The sequence below is a fragment of the Pseudonaja textilis genome, chromosome 1, assembly GCF_049901715.1.
Source record: "Pseudonaja textilis isolate UNSWEBS1 chromosome 1, rPseTex1.2, whole genome shotgun sequence".
Classification (NCBI taxonomy): Eukaryota; Metazoa; Chordata; class Lepidosauria; order Squamata; family Elapidae; genus Pseudonaja; species Pseudonaja textilis.
The window spans coordinates 187,881,046-187,898,007 of NC_141990.1; the positions used below are offsets into that span (position 1 = coordinate 187,881,046).

Here is a 16,962-nt window from a genome sequence, read left to right on the forward strand (position 1 = left end):
GTTTACTGATAGCCTGTTTTCCTTGAGTTTTTGATTGGTTCTTGTGAGTGGTATGTAGACGTTGTTTATCTTTATGTGCTTGTTGATGGCTGATTTGTCCAAGTGTCAGGCTTCTGGAATTCTCTGTTGCTAGAGCATTTCAGCAGGGCTGGGCATCCAGACATTCAAAAGAGATAATCAAAAGCCAAAAGGAAGCGAAACACCTCCCCACCAGAATCAAGATCCTGATGAGCAGAGATTAAAACCAAGATTAACACTAGACCAACAATCAAGAATACAATACCCCAATCAAGCAACTATGACTTCACACAAACAAGTTATTAGTAAGCAACAGTCTAATCAAGGAACCACCAAGATCACTCCCAAAAACATTGACAGGGCAAGTCATAGCATATAAAATGAGAGCAAATTCCATTCCCCCCTACTAGTGATGATGTTAACTAGTTTGGTAATGAAATGCCTGCAAGTAAACAACCAAGCTCAGAAAGCACCCAAGGCAGGGATGGGATGGTGGGGGTTTGCAGGGGTTCAGGAGAGCCCCTAGCTAAGATTCTGTGCAGTTTGGAGAACCCCCAAATCCCACTCCTGGTTGGCCCTGCCCATCCCTCCCCAGAGTCCCCACGTGGCCCCTTTTGGATGCAGGTAAGTGAACGGTGCGCGGGGAGGCTCGAGGATGAAAAACAGGCCTTCTGAAAGTTTGGGATGGCTGGAAATGGGCCTGTTTCTGGCTTCCAGAGAGCCTCCGGAGCCCAGGGAGGCCATTTTCGCCTTCCCAGAGGCTTGAGGAAAGCCTCCGGAGCCCAGTGAGGGCAACCCCCCCCCCATCATGCAGGAGGCTGACTAGGCCATGCCCTTCCAACAACTGGGGATTGCTAAAATTACTAAAAATTTTGAAGCCCACCCCTAGCCCAAGGACTCAACTCTGAGCTCCAAATATTCTCTTCCAAAAATATTTGTGATTTCACATATGCCCATTTATCCAAGATCTGTGCTTGTGCTTCTTTGTTTTAAAATTTTGGATATTTTCTTAGGGCGTCTTGGTATACGCTTGCTGTATTTTCTTTGTTCGCTCTTCTGTGCCATGCCATGGCATTTAGGGAACTGTTCTTTCTGTTCTTGGCTCTACAAAGTGGTCTTCAACTCTGGGAGACAGTTGGCAAACTTTGCTGTATTAGGAACTGCTTTTCCCAGTTAGTGAATTTTTAAGATTCACTGGGAATCTAAAAGGAGTCAAAATGCCTGGCCTGTTTTAAAAAGGCTGGAGCCGTTTGTGAGCAGGTTCTTCCTCCTTTCATATCCTCGCATCATTTTGCTTCCTTTTGCCATGCCCCTGTTCTCTTCTAGTTGCTCTCCATCCCCTTTTTCAGTAATTTTCCTTTCTGTTTTCTGTATCTTGTACAGAGGTGGATTTATGAACTGTACAGATGCAGTTAGATAACTCAACAAGATGCCCTTAACAAAGAACATTTATTGGTTCATCAGGTGTCCTCACAACTCACATTTGTGATGAAGTTCTTCTTTAATGACCAATCCTTTGTATATCTGTCTTGTAGTAAAAGATGGTTATCTCCTAACCCATCTCGTAGCGATGGAAAGCAGCTGCCATGAGTTAGAGAGTTCAGGGAAAAGTGAGCAAAAACTCCCCCAACCCATGGAGGGTCAAACTAGTGACCAATCAGTATTACAGATGTGGCCACGTGGTATGAACTACATTTCCCAGGATATCTTTAACTACATTTACCATGATGCATTCCTTTAAGGGGACAGCTCATAATTCCTAAGTAACTATCCAATTCCCATAGACTGGCTGGGACAGCACACTCAGTGCCCAGCCTTATTGTCCAAACATTAGAGCCCTACAGACAGGAAAAAAAAGAAATCTCCCTCAGGGACTGAAATATCAATAAAGGTTTCTTGGCAAGGGAATTTCATGACTGCAAGTGTACAATTTACATTCTGCTGTACCCTGATTAAGAGCTTGCATTTTGTAAGTGTGTGTGTGTGTGTGTGTGTATGTGGTATAATCACTAAGGTCATGATTCTGATCCTAACTCATTCTTATAAGACAATCCTTTCTTTGGGATTTCTGAAACATTACATATGATCAATGCAAAATAAACCCAATTGCTTTCTTAATTTTTTGCTACATTAAAAAAGTATAGTACTTTAACTTATTTAAATTGCAACTGTGAAAATAGAGGGAACTAGTATGATAAATAACTGACAGTTTAATTATCTTCATGTGGTCGGTCCAGTTAACATAAACTGCTGGTAGAATGGAAATCACTGCAGTTTATTACCCTGTTGGATTACTTTGTTTCCTTGTAATTTTTTGTTGTATGAAAGCTAATACTTAATATATGATCGCTTTCTTTTCATTATAAGAAAATAAATCAACACATATACATTATCTTATGTAGTGGCATTTTGCCATCTTTCTCACCAGCTGAAAAAAATCTTCAACTACTTTTGGCATTATAACTTTAACAGTTAATAAGCTGCCTGTATTAATTCCTAAACAACCCTTGAGTGTTTTAAGATTCAATATGCCTAACTAGCTATGGTTATGCATTGCATTCAGATCCTGAAGGTATCATGACTCCTTAGTTCCTATAAATGGAAAAAGAAAATAATGTGTGTAAATGATGAATTCAGCTGAAACCTTTGTAATTCTAGGACAAAAATCCAAAATTGCCCGAATAAAGTATTCATGTAACAGACTTCTGTTTATCCTCAAAATCCACTCAGAGGCTCAGGAATCAACACATCTTAATAATATTAGATAAGAAGGAATTGCCACCTATTCTAACAGAGAAAAAAATGATTGTCACTCATCCTGTGCAATTTCCACATTCTATTTCAAATCAGCATACACTTTAGTAATTCTTACAAGCATAGAACACTGTAGATTCTTCAATAGTTTTTATTGTAATATAAAAATAGTTACAAAATTTTTACTTTACAAAGTACTACTGATCCCATATATTCAAATGGATTTCCAAATATTTCTATGGTAATATTGGCAATATCCAAGTTTGCTTTTTATTAAAATTATACTGTTTATTTAATATATAGTACAGCATGCATTCTTTTTGAGATATGGATCACATACAGCCTCTGATATATCAGACTGGTGTTTTTCAGCCTTGGCAATTTTAAGATCTATGGCATGCTGGCTGGGGAATTCCAGATGAAGTCCATACATCATAGAAGTTACCAAGGTCGAGAAACACTCCATAAAACAATCTTTGGTGTCAATAATTCTGCCATGTTAGTTTAAAAATTCAAAATATAAAGGCACATTCTTTCTTTCCCACTGTCTTCTGTAGAGATCGGAGTTTGCAAAGTTTTACATCTTCTACTGTTACCCTACTGAGCATTCAAGCTAATATGCTGAGAAGAACCTTGGCTTCTCTAAAGCTGTTATCATAGAAAATGGCGATGAAGATGTTTGGGATGGGGCTTATCATTTATGGTACAGCAGTTCTCACCTCATATTGAGATATCAACTCATTATTTTCATTTTGGAAGTTGTAATCCCAACTTGTTTGAAAAGGAAGTCTGAGGAAGGCCACTGTTTCCGAAGGTCACTCTTATAATGCCTCACAGTAACACTGTAACCAGCAGCAAAACAGGATAGAAAAGACAATTTCTGGCGCATAAAGTTGGCAGATTAACTGCTTACTTTGTTTTCCTGTCCACAATAGCAAACTAGTCAGGATAAGGACACTGACATGAAATATCTTCTTGTTTTTCTTTCAGAAACTAGGTAGTAATTTTTTGAGATGTCACTAGAATGTTTTAATTTACATTACAAATTAAGAGTAAAAGCCAAATCTATTTAAAAGTAAGTTAAAAGCACTGAGAAAAGAGTACTTTTTAAAAGAATCTGTTTGCTGCTGTTGTTTTGAACTTTTCTCCAAATGAGCTGTAATTGATCATTCAAAAATCTGATTAGCTTCCCTAAAGACCCATTACGTACTCCATGCCATACATTCCAGAAATATTTAGATGGTCTTTTCAAAATGTAATCAAGGATGTGCTGAATATATTTTCTCAATATTGCCTAGAATAAGGTTGTTTCATCGTTTATTCTGTATAGCATAGCAATAGCACTTACTTATATACCGCTTCAGTGCTTTTACAGCCCTGGGTTAGAGTCAGCCTATTGCCCACAACAATCTTGCTCTTCATTTTACCCACCTTGGGAGGATGGAAGGCTGAGTCAACCTGGAGTCTGGTAAGATTTGATCTGCCAAATTGCAGGCAGCTAGCAGTCAGAAGTAGCCTGCAGTACTGCACTCTAACCACTGCGCCACCATGGCTCATCCTCTATAACAATAGCTAAAGGGTATCTCAGTCTAGCTAGTTATTAAACTAAAAAGTAAAAGTAGATGGCATTTTTAGCTTCAATAATTTCTAAATAAATAAATAAAATGCCAGGAATCCTCTATATAAGCCTGTATTTAATGTCCTTCGGAAAATGTAAGCACTAGAGATTTGGCTTATAGCTGGCAGTACCACACAGAGGGTCAGTTTAGGATTAATGATGTCACCTGACACTATAAAAGGAGAATCATGTAGAAGAGATGGAAGAAACTGGGGGTGGAGTGAAAAGGGGGATCAGTCTAGAATCTATATGTAGTCACAAGAGAACTAAGTCCAAGATCCCCCCGCAATGCTGTTGACCCTTATCTACCTCTTACATGTTAGCTAAGAAGTTTCCTGTGAATAGGCTTTTAGCAATAAGTTTAATTGAACCTCCACTGTGGACCTGATCCTTTGCACACTTAATAGATCAAAACATAAAACAAGTAAATTGGACAATCCTAAAACACAGCATTATAAAATGGAGGTTGAATGTCCAAATTATTTTCAGTATTGTATAGTTTTTCTGAAGAAAGCTTGTTGAAATCTAAGCATAAGGTAAATGCTCTTCCTCCTAAAAATAAGTAGCTTATCGAAATGTGTAGTAACTATCATCAGTTCAGAAGAACTAGAATTGAATGCAACAGCTTCAGTTGTTCATTGAGGAAAATGAGATCAGAGGGAAGGCTTGCTCTTTGCCAAACATACACCATCTATTATCCATGAAAAAAATATTTCATTCCCCCCCCCCATTTCAACATTCCTGAATGTACATATGTTGAAATGACATTCTTTAAGAATAAGAGTAGCACAGTTTTAATTTAGTTATATCTAGTTTAGGTTTAGTTAGGTCTAGACTTCAGAGAAACTTCCTATCAGTGAGGACAATAACCAGTGGAACAGCTTTCTTCCAGAAATCATGGGTGCTCCATCTCTGGAAGATTCTAGACAGTCACTTATCTGAAATAGTATAGGCTCTCCTGCTTGTCCAGGGGGCTGGACTAGAAGGCCTCCAAGGTCCCTTCCAGCTCATTCTATTCTTTTCTGTTCTGTTTGAGTTTACACTACATTACCCTTATAATCTGCAATCACTCCAACAAAATATTTAATCCAAATAATGGAGATACTGAATAAAGCCAACATTCATTTAAATGTGGTTGTGCAAAAACAATACTGATTGCCTTATAGCAATAATGTCTATTATGATATCAGAAGATGTGTTTGTATGAGAAGCTGGCACCTATGTGAAAAAAGAAGCTAGACAGGGCAATCAAATTATCACCCACACAACCACTTGCTTTGTCTCTTCCTTCTTTTTCTGGCCACCATAATCATAATGTTGAACTGCAGAGCACATAGTTCTTTCACCAGTGCCAATGGAAAGCAACATCACAAGTCAAGAAATAATGATTAAGAATGAATTGTGGAATCAATCATTCAAGATGGCCAGAAGTTCCATAGTGTTATGGAAACAAGCTTGAACTTGTTTCCATAATAAGTATCAAGGTATTTAGCCATTTTATTCACTGGAGTGCTCTTTTTCTTTATAACTTTCTTCCAATATCTGAAACCTAATTGTTTATTTTGTACTTCCATCAGTCAAAATCAATGAAAAAGTATTTCATGCAGCTAACCTGGTGATAATTTCAGGTTGTTTTTTTTTTTTTCAAAATTATCAAGAAATACAGTACAAGTTACCCTAGTGGCACCCTATGAACATAGATATTTCTAAAATTAGTCTTTACTAACACTTCTCATTTATTCAGAAATTCTTTAATAAAGCAAAGTATAATGTGTCGAAGAGCTGGGAGAGAATAGGGTGAGTGAGTTTTCTTCATTGCAAATGTTGTTATATACTTTCTTTACGTAGTTGATCTCTGTCCAACTTCATCAGATTTGGGATTTCTTTTCCTAGCAGCTCCATCACCGTTGAACTCCAAATCTGGATTATGACTGTCATCATCACTGAGTCCTTCTCCAATTCTCTGATGGGCTAGGAAAATGTGTTCGAGTGGGCGCTTCCATTGAGGCCTTGTAGCTATCCACAAAATTACAGCCCCATAGGCGACAATCAGGACACCCAGAGCATTGACAAAAATACCTTCTTCTGGGAAACTGCTATAGGGAGGTTTTTTCCTTCAGGAAAAATAAGTTAAAATTAAGGAAACAATTAACAATAGTCAATTAGTAAATGTCATTGTTAAAAACATTAGTGACATCCAAATAAATACTTACAGACTAAAAAAAAGTTTTTCTGTAATTCCCATTAGGGCTGTGGCAATCACTGTTCCAAAGATGAGAAGACCGGAATATATGTGTATTGACATAACAGCTGTCCGAAGAGAAGGGGGGGCAAAGGGAAGTAGGAAGACCACAAAGCCTAAAACAAGCTGATATATAGATAAAACTTAGTAAACGGCAACCGTATACCTTATTTTAAAAACAAACATTGAAAATAAATCTTTATGAGGCAGTGCCAAACTTGATTCTTAAATTATCTGCTGAAGTCTTTTAAAACCCACAGGATATTTTATATCACCCATCACAACTTGTGTACCTTTGGGAAGTTTTCAGATAAAAAGGTAAAAGGTATAAAAGTTATAGTTAAAAACGAGCTAAAAATCAATTAAGAAAAAGTTAAAAGGGAAAACTGTGTAAGCTAAAAGGCAGAGAACCTTTAGCCCAGTGATAACTAACCTGGTTTATGAGACACGGGGGGAGAAACAGGGTCACAGGTAACTGTAAATTACGTATGCCAGAATTGGCTTCATGCAGGGCAGTGTCCAGTCTGTCGCCTCTAATGAATCCTTTGAAGTTTGGCTCGAGAATCATGATTTAATTAGAGCAACTGGTAGAATCCTGACACAGAGGCTATTTTCTTTATTATTATTATTTTTAAAAATCTTAGTATTTCTTTTATTTATCTTATATCTTTATTTTTCTATTTCTTTCATTTATTTTAACACAGTAAATGTTTATTTGGTGTTAAGTTAATATCTGTCAGTAGTATTCCCCACTAATTTTAACCATCTTAAAATGTTACCAGGAAGAACAGGTAGTCCTCGACTTGTAAGTTTATTTAGTGACCATTCAAAATTACAATGGTACTGAAAAAAGTGATTTATGACAGTTTTTCACAACCATTATAGTAACCTTGTGGTCATTTGATCAAAATTCAGTTGCCTGGCAACTGGTTCACATTTACAATTGTTGCACTGTCCTGGGGGCATGATCACCTTTTGTGACCTTCTGACTAGCGAAGTCAATGGGGAAACCAGATTCACTTAACAACCGAGTTAGTAACTTAAAAACTGCAATGATGCACTTAACAACTGTGGCAAGAAAGGTCATAAAATGGGGCAAACTCACTTAACAAATGTTTCACTTAGCAACATAAATCTTGGGCTCAAATATGGTTGTAACTCAAGGACTACTGTATGGCCATTTTTATCTACAATTTTTTTTGGCCCATTGCAGAGAATGTGAATTTTTAGACTGGAGAGGGGCTTGACGCTAAAGAATTAGGAACACATCCACAGAATTCAGTGATTAGTTGTGAGTGGATAAAGGACTACGTTTTTATATTCCAATCAAGCCCCCTGGCATGCAGTACAGATAAAAAGAAATAAATTGTATAGTGTGTATTAAAACATTATTTTGATTATTTTGATATGCCAGACTGCAAAATCTTGCATCTTATGAGCCATGGAATCAGTAGAAACTCCCTAAAAATACTGTGGCCTTTTGGGTCACAATCCTGAAACTTGGGAATGGCTACCAGTGCCAAATCTACTGCCCCCTTTTAAAAAATGTGATTTTTTTTTTTTACTATAATGAGCAATTAGTTGCTTATTGGGGCAAACTGCTCAGGACTACAATCATCCTTTTAGACTCTATCCTCTTCTCTAAGTGAATTTAAGGAAGAAGTAAGGATGTTTTGGGACTCCAAATTCTGTAGAAGTAAACTACATTCCTCACCATTACCATGGAGCTCTTCTAAAGGGTAACGGCTTCCCCAACTTATATATAAAATTTTTACAATAATGATATACATTTACTTTCTTCCCCACTATTAAAAACAAAGTCTGAACATATTTCTAAGATACTCTATACAAATTCTATGAAAAAAAAATCTACAAAGGTTGTATAATGAAACACCTGAATATAGAAAGAACAGCTTTTATTAAATTCTCAAAAATTTAATAAAAGCTGGAGAACTAAAAAGTTCCTTACTAAGAATACTCAAAATAGAAAGTGGTTTTGTCTTCTGAGCTTTCGGGCTTTGCTGGAGTCCATCTTGGGGGAACTTCTCTAGCGCAAGTCTGAAAGTTCAGAAGACAAAACCCCAATCCTGGTCGCCAACCCAAATTGGATCCTATAACATTATCCTGAGATATGTATATTCTCCTTCATTCGACAAAGGTTAATTTATTGAGTTGTAAGGTTTATGTCTAAGAATTGCAAAATAAAAAATCCCTTATTAAAATTAATGTACACACAGCACATTTTTATTGAAGTTAAAATAAACTTATTCTCTGTTTAAGTATAGTTTATAAATGACATCTAACCTGTAGAGCATAAAGAATTACAGCAGTCAGTCCAATCCAGCTGTGTAGACTGTACATGTTAGGAATCTTCTGACCATTATGGAAATCGAAAACAGCCACCAGGGAAATAATAGCAAGTATCAGAGCAATGGTATGTAACCCTGCATGGATTAATTTCATAAAAAATTTGCTGCATTTCCAGGTCCAGGGTAACCTGTATACAATAATTGCTGAAATTGGGAAATAAGAAAGAATTCTGAAGTTAAAACAAAACAAAACAAAACAAGCTTTATTAGGAACGTTAAAACTATTCTTGCCATATGACACTTTTGAGAATTTCCTTTAACAAATAGGTCATGCTTTCTCACTTTACTGTTTATCCCTTTTCTGAGGGAAAAACATTCAGATTGAAACTAAAATATTGACACTCCCCTTTTTAAAAATAATCTTGTTTTGGAAGAAAAAGGGCATATCTCAGAGACACAGTGATAAAAGTTTTCTACCTAAGATTTTGGAGACTGACTGGCAATCATGCTAGATGGCCTGACTCAACACATTTAACTAAAACTTTTTTTTTAATTAAAATTCCTGAATCTAAACCAGATTCAATAAAGTTGGCTCTTGCTTATATATTTTGCTTACAAATCTTGAACTGTTGGGATTGACAAACCAGAATTTCCCGTTGTGACAATTTACTAAAATTGTTTGGGTGAAATCAGCTATGTGCACATTGGAAATCAGACAGCACATCATCTTTCATAGAACAACAACTCTGTTAAAAAAAAAACCTGGTCCACATTTCACCTTAAAAAGTCAGAAATAGGCACTTTCTGTCTGCATGATAACCTCGCTGGACTATGCATAGTAAGTAAATGGCTACATTCTAGTAGTGGATAGGGGCAAAAGAATTTTGAGGGACTTTAGGGGAGAAATAAACGGCTTAAATTTCTGCAAATTTCCTTAAGACAACATCGTGAATATGCAAAAATAGAAGAAAAACTGAGTTTACTCATTGAGAGGAGAGTTCTGGGGGAGGGAGCTTCAGAAAGGAATCTGATGAATCACTGTCATTCTTCCACTAAAATATACAAGGGTGAGGGTGGGGTTACTTTTTTACTCCACTTTATTATTTTTATAAATAACTTAGGGTGGCAAATATCCCTAATATTCTTTCCTCTTATTTTCCCCACAACAATTCTGTGAGGTATCTTACGGTATCTCTGGACACCTGCATAACTGGATAGAAGCATTCCTGTCAACAGACAACAAATGGTAAAAATTGGGAGCGTCCTATCAAATTCTGTACCTGTCAACAGTGGTGTCCCCCAAGGCAGTGTTCTAGGACCACCAACCCTCTTCATACTCTTCATAAATGACCTCTGTGATCATATTAAGAGCAACTGTGTTCTCTTCGCTGATGATGTAAAGCTATTCAACACCACCAACAATACTGCTACCCTTCAAAAAGATCTTGACTATGTATCAGAATGGTCAAACAAATGGCAACTGCAAATCTCAACAAATAAATGCTATGTCCTACATACTGGCAAAAAAGAACAACAGAAAATAAAATACAGGCTGAATAGTCAAGACCTTGTTGATGATCCAAACTCTGTCAAGGTCCTTGGAGTACTCATCTCTAATGATCTAAGTGCTAGAGCCCACTGTAACTACATAGCCAAAAAGGCATTAAGAGTTGTTAACCTACTCTTATGTAGCTTTTTCTCTGGTAATATTACACTAATAACTAGAGCATACAAAACATTTGCTCAATCAATATTTGAATACAGCTCATCAGTCTGGAACCCACATTACGTATCTGATATTAACACAGTTGAGAAAGTCCAGAAATATTTCACAAGAAGAATTCTCCACTCCTCTACTCGTTGCAGAATACCTTAGGCCACCAGACTTGAAATTCTAGACCTAGAAAACCTTGAACTACGCCGCCTTTGGTTGGATCGAAGTATAGCATATAAAATCATACATTGCAATGTCCTACCTGTCAATGAATACTTCAGCTTCAACCATAACAAGAGCACACAATAGATACAAACTCAAGATTAATTGCACCAAACTTGATTGCAACAAATACGACTTCAGCAACAGAGTGGTCAATGTCTGGAATACTCTACCTGACTCTGTGGTTTCTTCACCAAACCCCCAAAACTTTAACCTTAGACTGTTTGCTATTGACCTCACCCCTTTCCTAAGAGGTCTGTAGGGGGCTTGCATAAGCGCACCAACGTGCCTACCGTCCCTGTCCTATTGTTTCTTTTATTTTTTTTATTTTTCTTATATGTATCCATATATTCATAACTATGTTTTTTACTTATACCTATTATCTTGTGAGCAATTGACAAAAATAAATAAAATAAAAATAAAAAATAAATAGGTGAGTTGGGCTGAGTGACAGAATAAAATGTGTATTTCATGGAGCCCGTATGTTACAGAAGGACCAGAGTACATTGTTTTATCTATCTTCTAATTAGGCCAGTAAAAAAATTGAAGAGAATTTAGCAGCAGTGCATAAATACATTGGTCATAATACATGAGTACGTAGGTAGATATTAACATTAAGATAAGCTTCTTGGTAACAACAAGGAGCAAAGTGTTCTATCCAGACTGATATGTATTTTCTAAGAGCTATATCTTTAAATATTTACTACCATGCATGTCGCTTGTGCTATAGAAGTCATAAATAAATCTGTCCCCAAATGGAATATATTGGAAAAGGACTCAATGTCTATTTCCCAATGCCCATATGAAATATAATATTGACATTTGACACTCGAACTGAAGGGATAATTTTACGCTAAAATCTTTAAGAGGCTGATAGAAAAATTGTGGTTTCAAATACAATTTGTATTTTTCTACCAAATCATATTTTGATAAATCAGCCATTTGCCTTTTATTAGCACCACTGCAGTAAGTAAAGAAGCATAACACAATTTACAACTATCCATTTATCAACTGCTTGAAGTTACAATGTCACTGAAAAAAAATGACTTGCAACTGGTCCTCGCTCTTAAGACTGTCATGGCATCACTGTGATCACATGATCAAAATTCAGGCACTTGGAAACCAGCAAGTATTTATGATACCAGTAGTTGCCGCATCCTGCAATCATGTGATTACTATTTGCAACCTTCCCAGACAGCTTCTGAAAAGCAAAGTCAACGGGGGAAGCCAGATTTGCTTAATGCCATGCAATTCACTTAAAAAATGCAGTGATTTGCTTAACAACTGTGGCTAAAAAGGTTATAAAATCGGGCACGACTCACTTAAGAACCATGTTGCTTAGCCACAAAAATTATGTATTCTTAATATGAATTTTTGTAAGCATTCATAAAATATTTATGTAATTCTGCCCCATGTGTCCTCCAATACTCATAACATTTGAACATTTAGAGTATCCTTTCATAGGGTGATCTCGCCAAAATATACTATATCATAGCAGAAGTTGACACTAATAAAAACTGGAATCACAAGTTTTCTTAAATAGTAGCACCTTGGCTGAACTGAAAATAAACTGTTACAAAAAAAACCTACTTAGCCATTTTTTCCATTCTCTTGTTTTTTACAACCCAGGAGTCCCTTTGTTTTCCCAATCATGCTATGCACTTTTTCCTTCCATTAACTTGTGCAAATAGCTTCTATTATAGAAATATGGCACTATGTTTAATACTTAAGAATTATATATTTACAGTAATCCGCTGTATAGTATGATAGTGTTATAAACTCAATCCCCTTCTGTCAACCCTCAACAAATTTATTCCTATATGAATTTATAGTGTATTTGTTTTTTAACAGTACTTATAATTTACCCCAGTTCCCACAGACCTGTATAGTGTATAAAAACAAATAGAAACCAAAGCAAACCCTCTCCCCCCCCCAACTTAAGTATCACAATAGTCCCCAATCTGAAATCAAGGATAAAACACACCTGCCCAGTTATTTACATCACCACAGGCTTGCAATAGTTTGCAAGTTTTTCCATCCAAATTATTTTACTGGCATGGATAATGTACAGGTACAATAATATTAGGAGCAACATACCAGATATACAGTAGATATTGTTTATGTAACAATGGGAAACCAAAATAAAATCCAGTTGAATAGAGAGAAAAAAATCCCTTAAGAATGTTAACTATTGCCAGCATATCTTCTTAAAGTGCCATTCTAACCCCCAATGAATGAATGTGTATGTGTGTGTGTCTGTATAGAGAGAAAAATAAAGATGAGGCAATGATAGGATGGGACACCTGATGACTATATTTGAGAATATGCTGTGGACATTTTTCATAAGTAGCTGCCATGGTGACATAGCCACTGGCAGCACTCATATTCACCACAAAGCAAACTGCCATTTTTTGGTTCCTCTTTATCCTGAGTATGCACACTCCTACCTCTCTTTGTATTTGTTTCTGGATAGATGAGTGTAATTTCATACAAAACTGCAACATACCACATTCCTTTTCCAAAAATATCTGATTTCCAAATGTGTTTTGTAAATGAATATAACTGGGGGGGAGGGGCATTGTGCAGCAAGTTAGGAGAAAGAATCAATTCAGATCTGGCTGTGAGCGCCAATGGGCAAGGTATAAAGTTTCCAGTGCCTGGCATATTGCACACTCTAGTTTAAAAGATTTTGCAGTCACACCTTCTAACAGGTGAATCATAAATTGCACACTGATCCCTCAATGAACAGAAATGGATTTGTTAAAATTAAGCACACAACTCTTCTTACAGTTTGCTTTTACTTTTAAAATCTCTCATATTTTTCTCTTCTGGACTCTGAAGATCTAACAACTCCCAGCTTGTACAATTAATTTGCAAGTCCAAATCTGATTTCCTATACTTATCAGACATTATAAACCTCATATAGTATCATTATACAGTATGTGTATTAATTTTTAGGTTTTTTTTTTCCTACTAAGATTTTCTACCATTGAGACTTCTTTCTTTCACCAGTCATATTACTTTACCAAGTAAAGTCCCCAGCTGGGTTTTCCTCCCATTATAGTATTAAATCTATTTCAAATAACACAATTCTAGCATTCAGTACAAGATGATTATTAATTAAAAGACATTCTACAGATGTGATTCCTGCATCATCAATGAAATAAAATTACTTCATGAACTAAAACTAAAATGGACAAATATTTATTTTAAGACAATTTTACAGAAACTGATATAAGTGCTAATCATCAGAACACAATCAGTAACCCAGACACTGCGGTTTCTTTTGTACCATCCCGATTAGTCACACTTGTAGCAATCTTCCTCCTCCCCGCCTGTGCTGCCCAGACAGACCACCGCCCTTATTTACAATTGTTTGTCAACTACCTAGCATTTTCGAAATAATCCAAAGAAACCACGAGTGCGTTTGTGTTTTTCAAGTCTGGTAAGGCGTCAGTGAAACAAGTCGCCGCAGAGAATTAACGGTTCCAAAGCCATTGCTATTAAAAACGCAAAGTCACTGAGGGGAAAAAAAAAAAACACCAGGGAAGCCTGAATACCTCACGCCCTTCTTGCTCTGGACGAGAGTTATGATCAATTATACGGGTAAACAGAAAAGGGCCCAAGAAAATCATATGCGCGTCGTGACAGCCCGCTTTAGGAATCCGGCTGGCAGTTCTGCCACACCTCTTAAGTGTGTTTACCCAGTTGGGTAATGAGGCGTCTGCAAAGCAAACTCAAGAGACCCCCAAGGACTCCCCAACTCCCAATTCCAACTGCAACACTCAAGTTACTCCTTACGTTGGACGCAATTGGAGCGATGCTCGCTTTCTCGCTAAAAGGGGCGCCGACAGGCACCGTTCCCGGGTGAGCGGGTTTGGAGAGAGCTTGCTCGAGAACCAAGAAAGCGGAACGGGGGTGGGGCGGTGGGGAGAGGCAGAGCGAGAGGTCAGCCAAAGCAGGAGGAATTCCTGCAACTCTTTGCGGGTTTCCCCTCGTCTTGGGAAAGGTCCAACTCCACGGCCAGCGACGAGAGCGAGCTGGCTCACCTTGCAGTTGCGATCCTAAACTTGCCACCGCAGCCCTCGCGAGCGACGGCTTGCGACCCCAGCCGCCTTTTGAAGTTGCAGTGCCAACCCGGGGCTGGAAAGCTGACGAGGCCTGTCAGTTTGCCAGAAGAAGCCGTCACACACACACCCCCCCCACCCCCCACGGGAGCTAACGGACCCGCATACTGTGGAAGTTTTACTTCTATGGGAGTTGCCGCCTTCACGGGGAAATAAATAAATAAATAAATAAAGCCCAGGAGCCTCTTCTCGCGACCTCCTCCCTCCCCACTCCCGGCCCCGATCGCTCGGCTGGCCCTCCAAACCCTTCTCCACCCACCCCGTCCTCGTTACGCACCGATCCCTTGGATGAACACGAAGCCCGCGATGATGAGGAGCGGGTGCCAATTGAACTCGGCCGAGTCCCCGTTCCAGCCGAGCCCCCCGCGGTAGTGGAGGACCCAGACCAGGGCGAAGACGACGGAGAGGAAGCCGAGCAGCAACGCGGAGGCCAGGAAGGCCAGGAAAAGCTTGTAGCCTTCCATCTTCCACCACACCAGGACGCAACTGCGGAGGACCCAAACAAACTCGGGAACGGGGCGGAGACGGGAGCCGGACCTCTCGGCGTGGCGCGCCCTCCTCCTTCGTCTCCTGAAGGGAAAGAAAGAAAGGGGGTGTGTGAGAGAAAGCCAAGCGATTCCTCCCACTTGGACGGGGCTGGACGTTCAAGGCACCGGGCAGGGACTCTCAAGACTCGCTCCTCTGCTTTCTCGTCCTTACCCGCTGCTTCTGTTTTTTTGCGCCTCTTTCCTCCCCTCCCCGGACTCGAAAACAACGGAACTCAAAATTTACGCTCCTTAAATTGCTCTGGCTTACGAACCATTAGGCTCTCGAGGCGTTTTTTTCTTTTCTTTTTTTTCGGAAGCTCCCTGTGCGGATATTGGTAAACCCGAAAGCAGCAGCGTTAAGCTCAAACCTGCCATCGAGGCGGCTTATCCTGGATGCCGTTTGGATTTCAGCTTCAAAGACCCACCTGTCTCCTCCCCGCGGGGAACTCTCGTTGACTGGATTCCACCTGTATCCTGAGCTTTCTCGAGGCAACGCGAAAGTTTTAGGGTTGCCAGTGCCAAAAAGAACGTATTTGCATTCGTTTTTAAGCTCTTCAAAGCTATCATACTTTTTTCCACTGGATGCAGCATGGACGTTATGGGGGCCTAGGGAGTATATTGTGCTTTTTCCCCTTGTGATGCAGACTTGTCAGCCTTTTCTGGGATGCTATTTCTGCCCTGACATTCTTCTAGCATGTAGCCAGAGAAATCCTTCCACACCTTGTAAGTATTCGGTGTAGGATTAGGGCCCAAAGTTGGCCCTGTTTGCTGTGGATATTCATAGATACATACCATACTGTTCCCTTTTGGGGTGAGCATTACTATTCCCAGCACAGAAAAAGAGTTAATTAATAAGTGTAGGAATAAAGAGCATGAAATTTTAAAAAAATTAAAGGAAAATCTGGTTTACATCAACAGAGCTTGCTACACTTAATGCCTTTGTATCCCTGCTTCCTTCTCATTTGTAAATTTTTTCTCTTTAGTTTTAGCTCTTTTTTTGCTTTGTATTTCATCAGTTCCAGCCATTATTTTCAGTTTTCTACTTCATCTTATTCTACTTTGTCCCACTCTTTTATTCACTCTTCACTTAAATTAGTTACTAATTTAGCATGCTGTATGCTTTTTACATTCTTTTGTATTCAATTCATCTGCATTCCACATTAATTCATTTTTACCACTTCCTATTTTAACAAACACACACCTGGAATTCATTCCTGTGCATTCAACTTGTTTTTTTCTTTCTCCTGATATAAGCCAACTCTTCATATAACAAAGAGGCAGAAGTACCCCCTTTAACACAGTCCTTTTTGTTTGCTTGACAAACAATCCTTGCAATGGATCATAAAGTACCTATTCCCTTTCTATGATCCAATTGAACTATCCTTGAATTTTTTTCATGAAGTTTTCTATTTTTAGTCAATATTGAAATAT

General features: G+C 38.3%; 1 protein-coding gene across 1 annotated transcript; it reads right to left on the reverse strand.

Annotated features, from left to right (window-relative positions):
• Positions 1-6,108: 6,108 nt before the first annotated feature.
• On the reverse strand, positions 6,109-15,713 carry CYBRD1 (cytochrome b reductase 1). The gene is made up of 4 exons (XM_026697063.2): positions 15,282-15,713; positions 8,937-9,145; positions 6,604-6,758; positions 6,109-6,504 (listed from the first exon to the last, which is right to left on the reverse strand). Exons 1-4 carry the CDS (start codon positions 15,466-15,468, stop codon positions 6,231-6,233), a joined length of 825 nt encoding a protein of 274 aa, XP_026552848.1. The 5' UTR covers positions 15,469-15,713; the 3' UTR covers positions 6,109-6,230.
• Between the last annotated feature and the right edge of the window lie 1,249 nt (positions 15,714-16,962).

What these genes read in the sequence shown, in the direction of transcription:
- CYBRD1 (XM_026697063.2), bottom strand. Translation starts at nt 15,468, where the DNA reads ATGGAAGGCTACAAGCTTTTCCTGGCCTTCCTGGCCTCCGCGTTGCTG. An exon ending in CGTGTTCATCCAAGGGATCG is followed by an intron (nt 9,146 to 15,281) that starts GTGCGTAACGAG and finishes TCCCAATTTCAG; the next exon opens with CAATTATTGTATACAGGTTA. An exon ending in GAAAAACTTTTTTTTAGTCT is followed by an intron (nt 6,505 to 6,603) that starts GTAAGTATTTAT and finishes TTTTTCCTGAAG; the next exon opens with GAAAAAACCTCCCTATAGCA.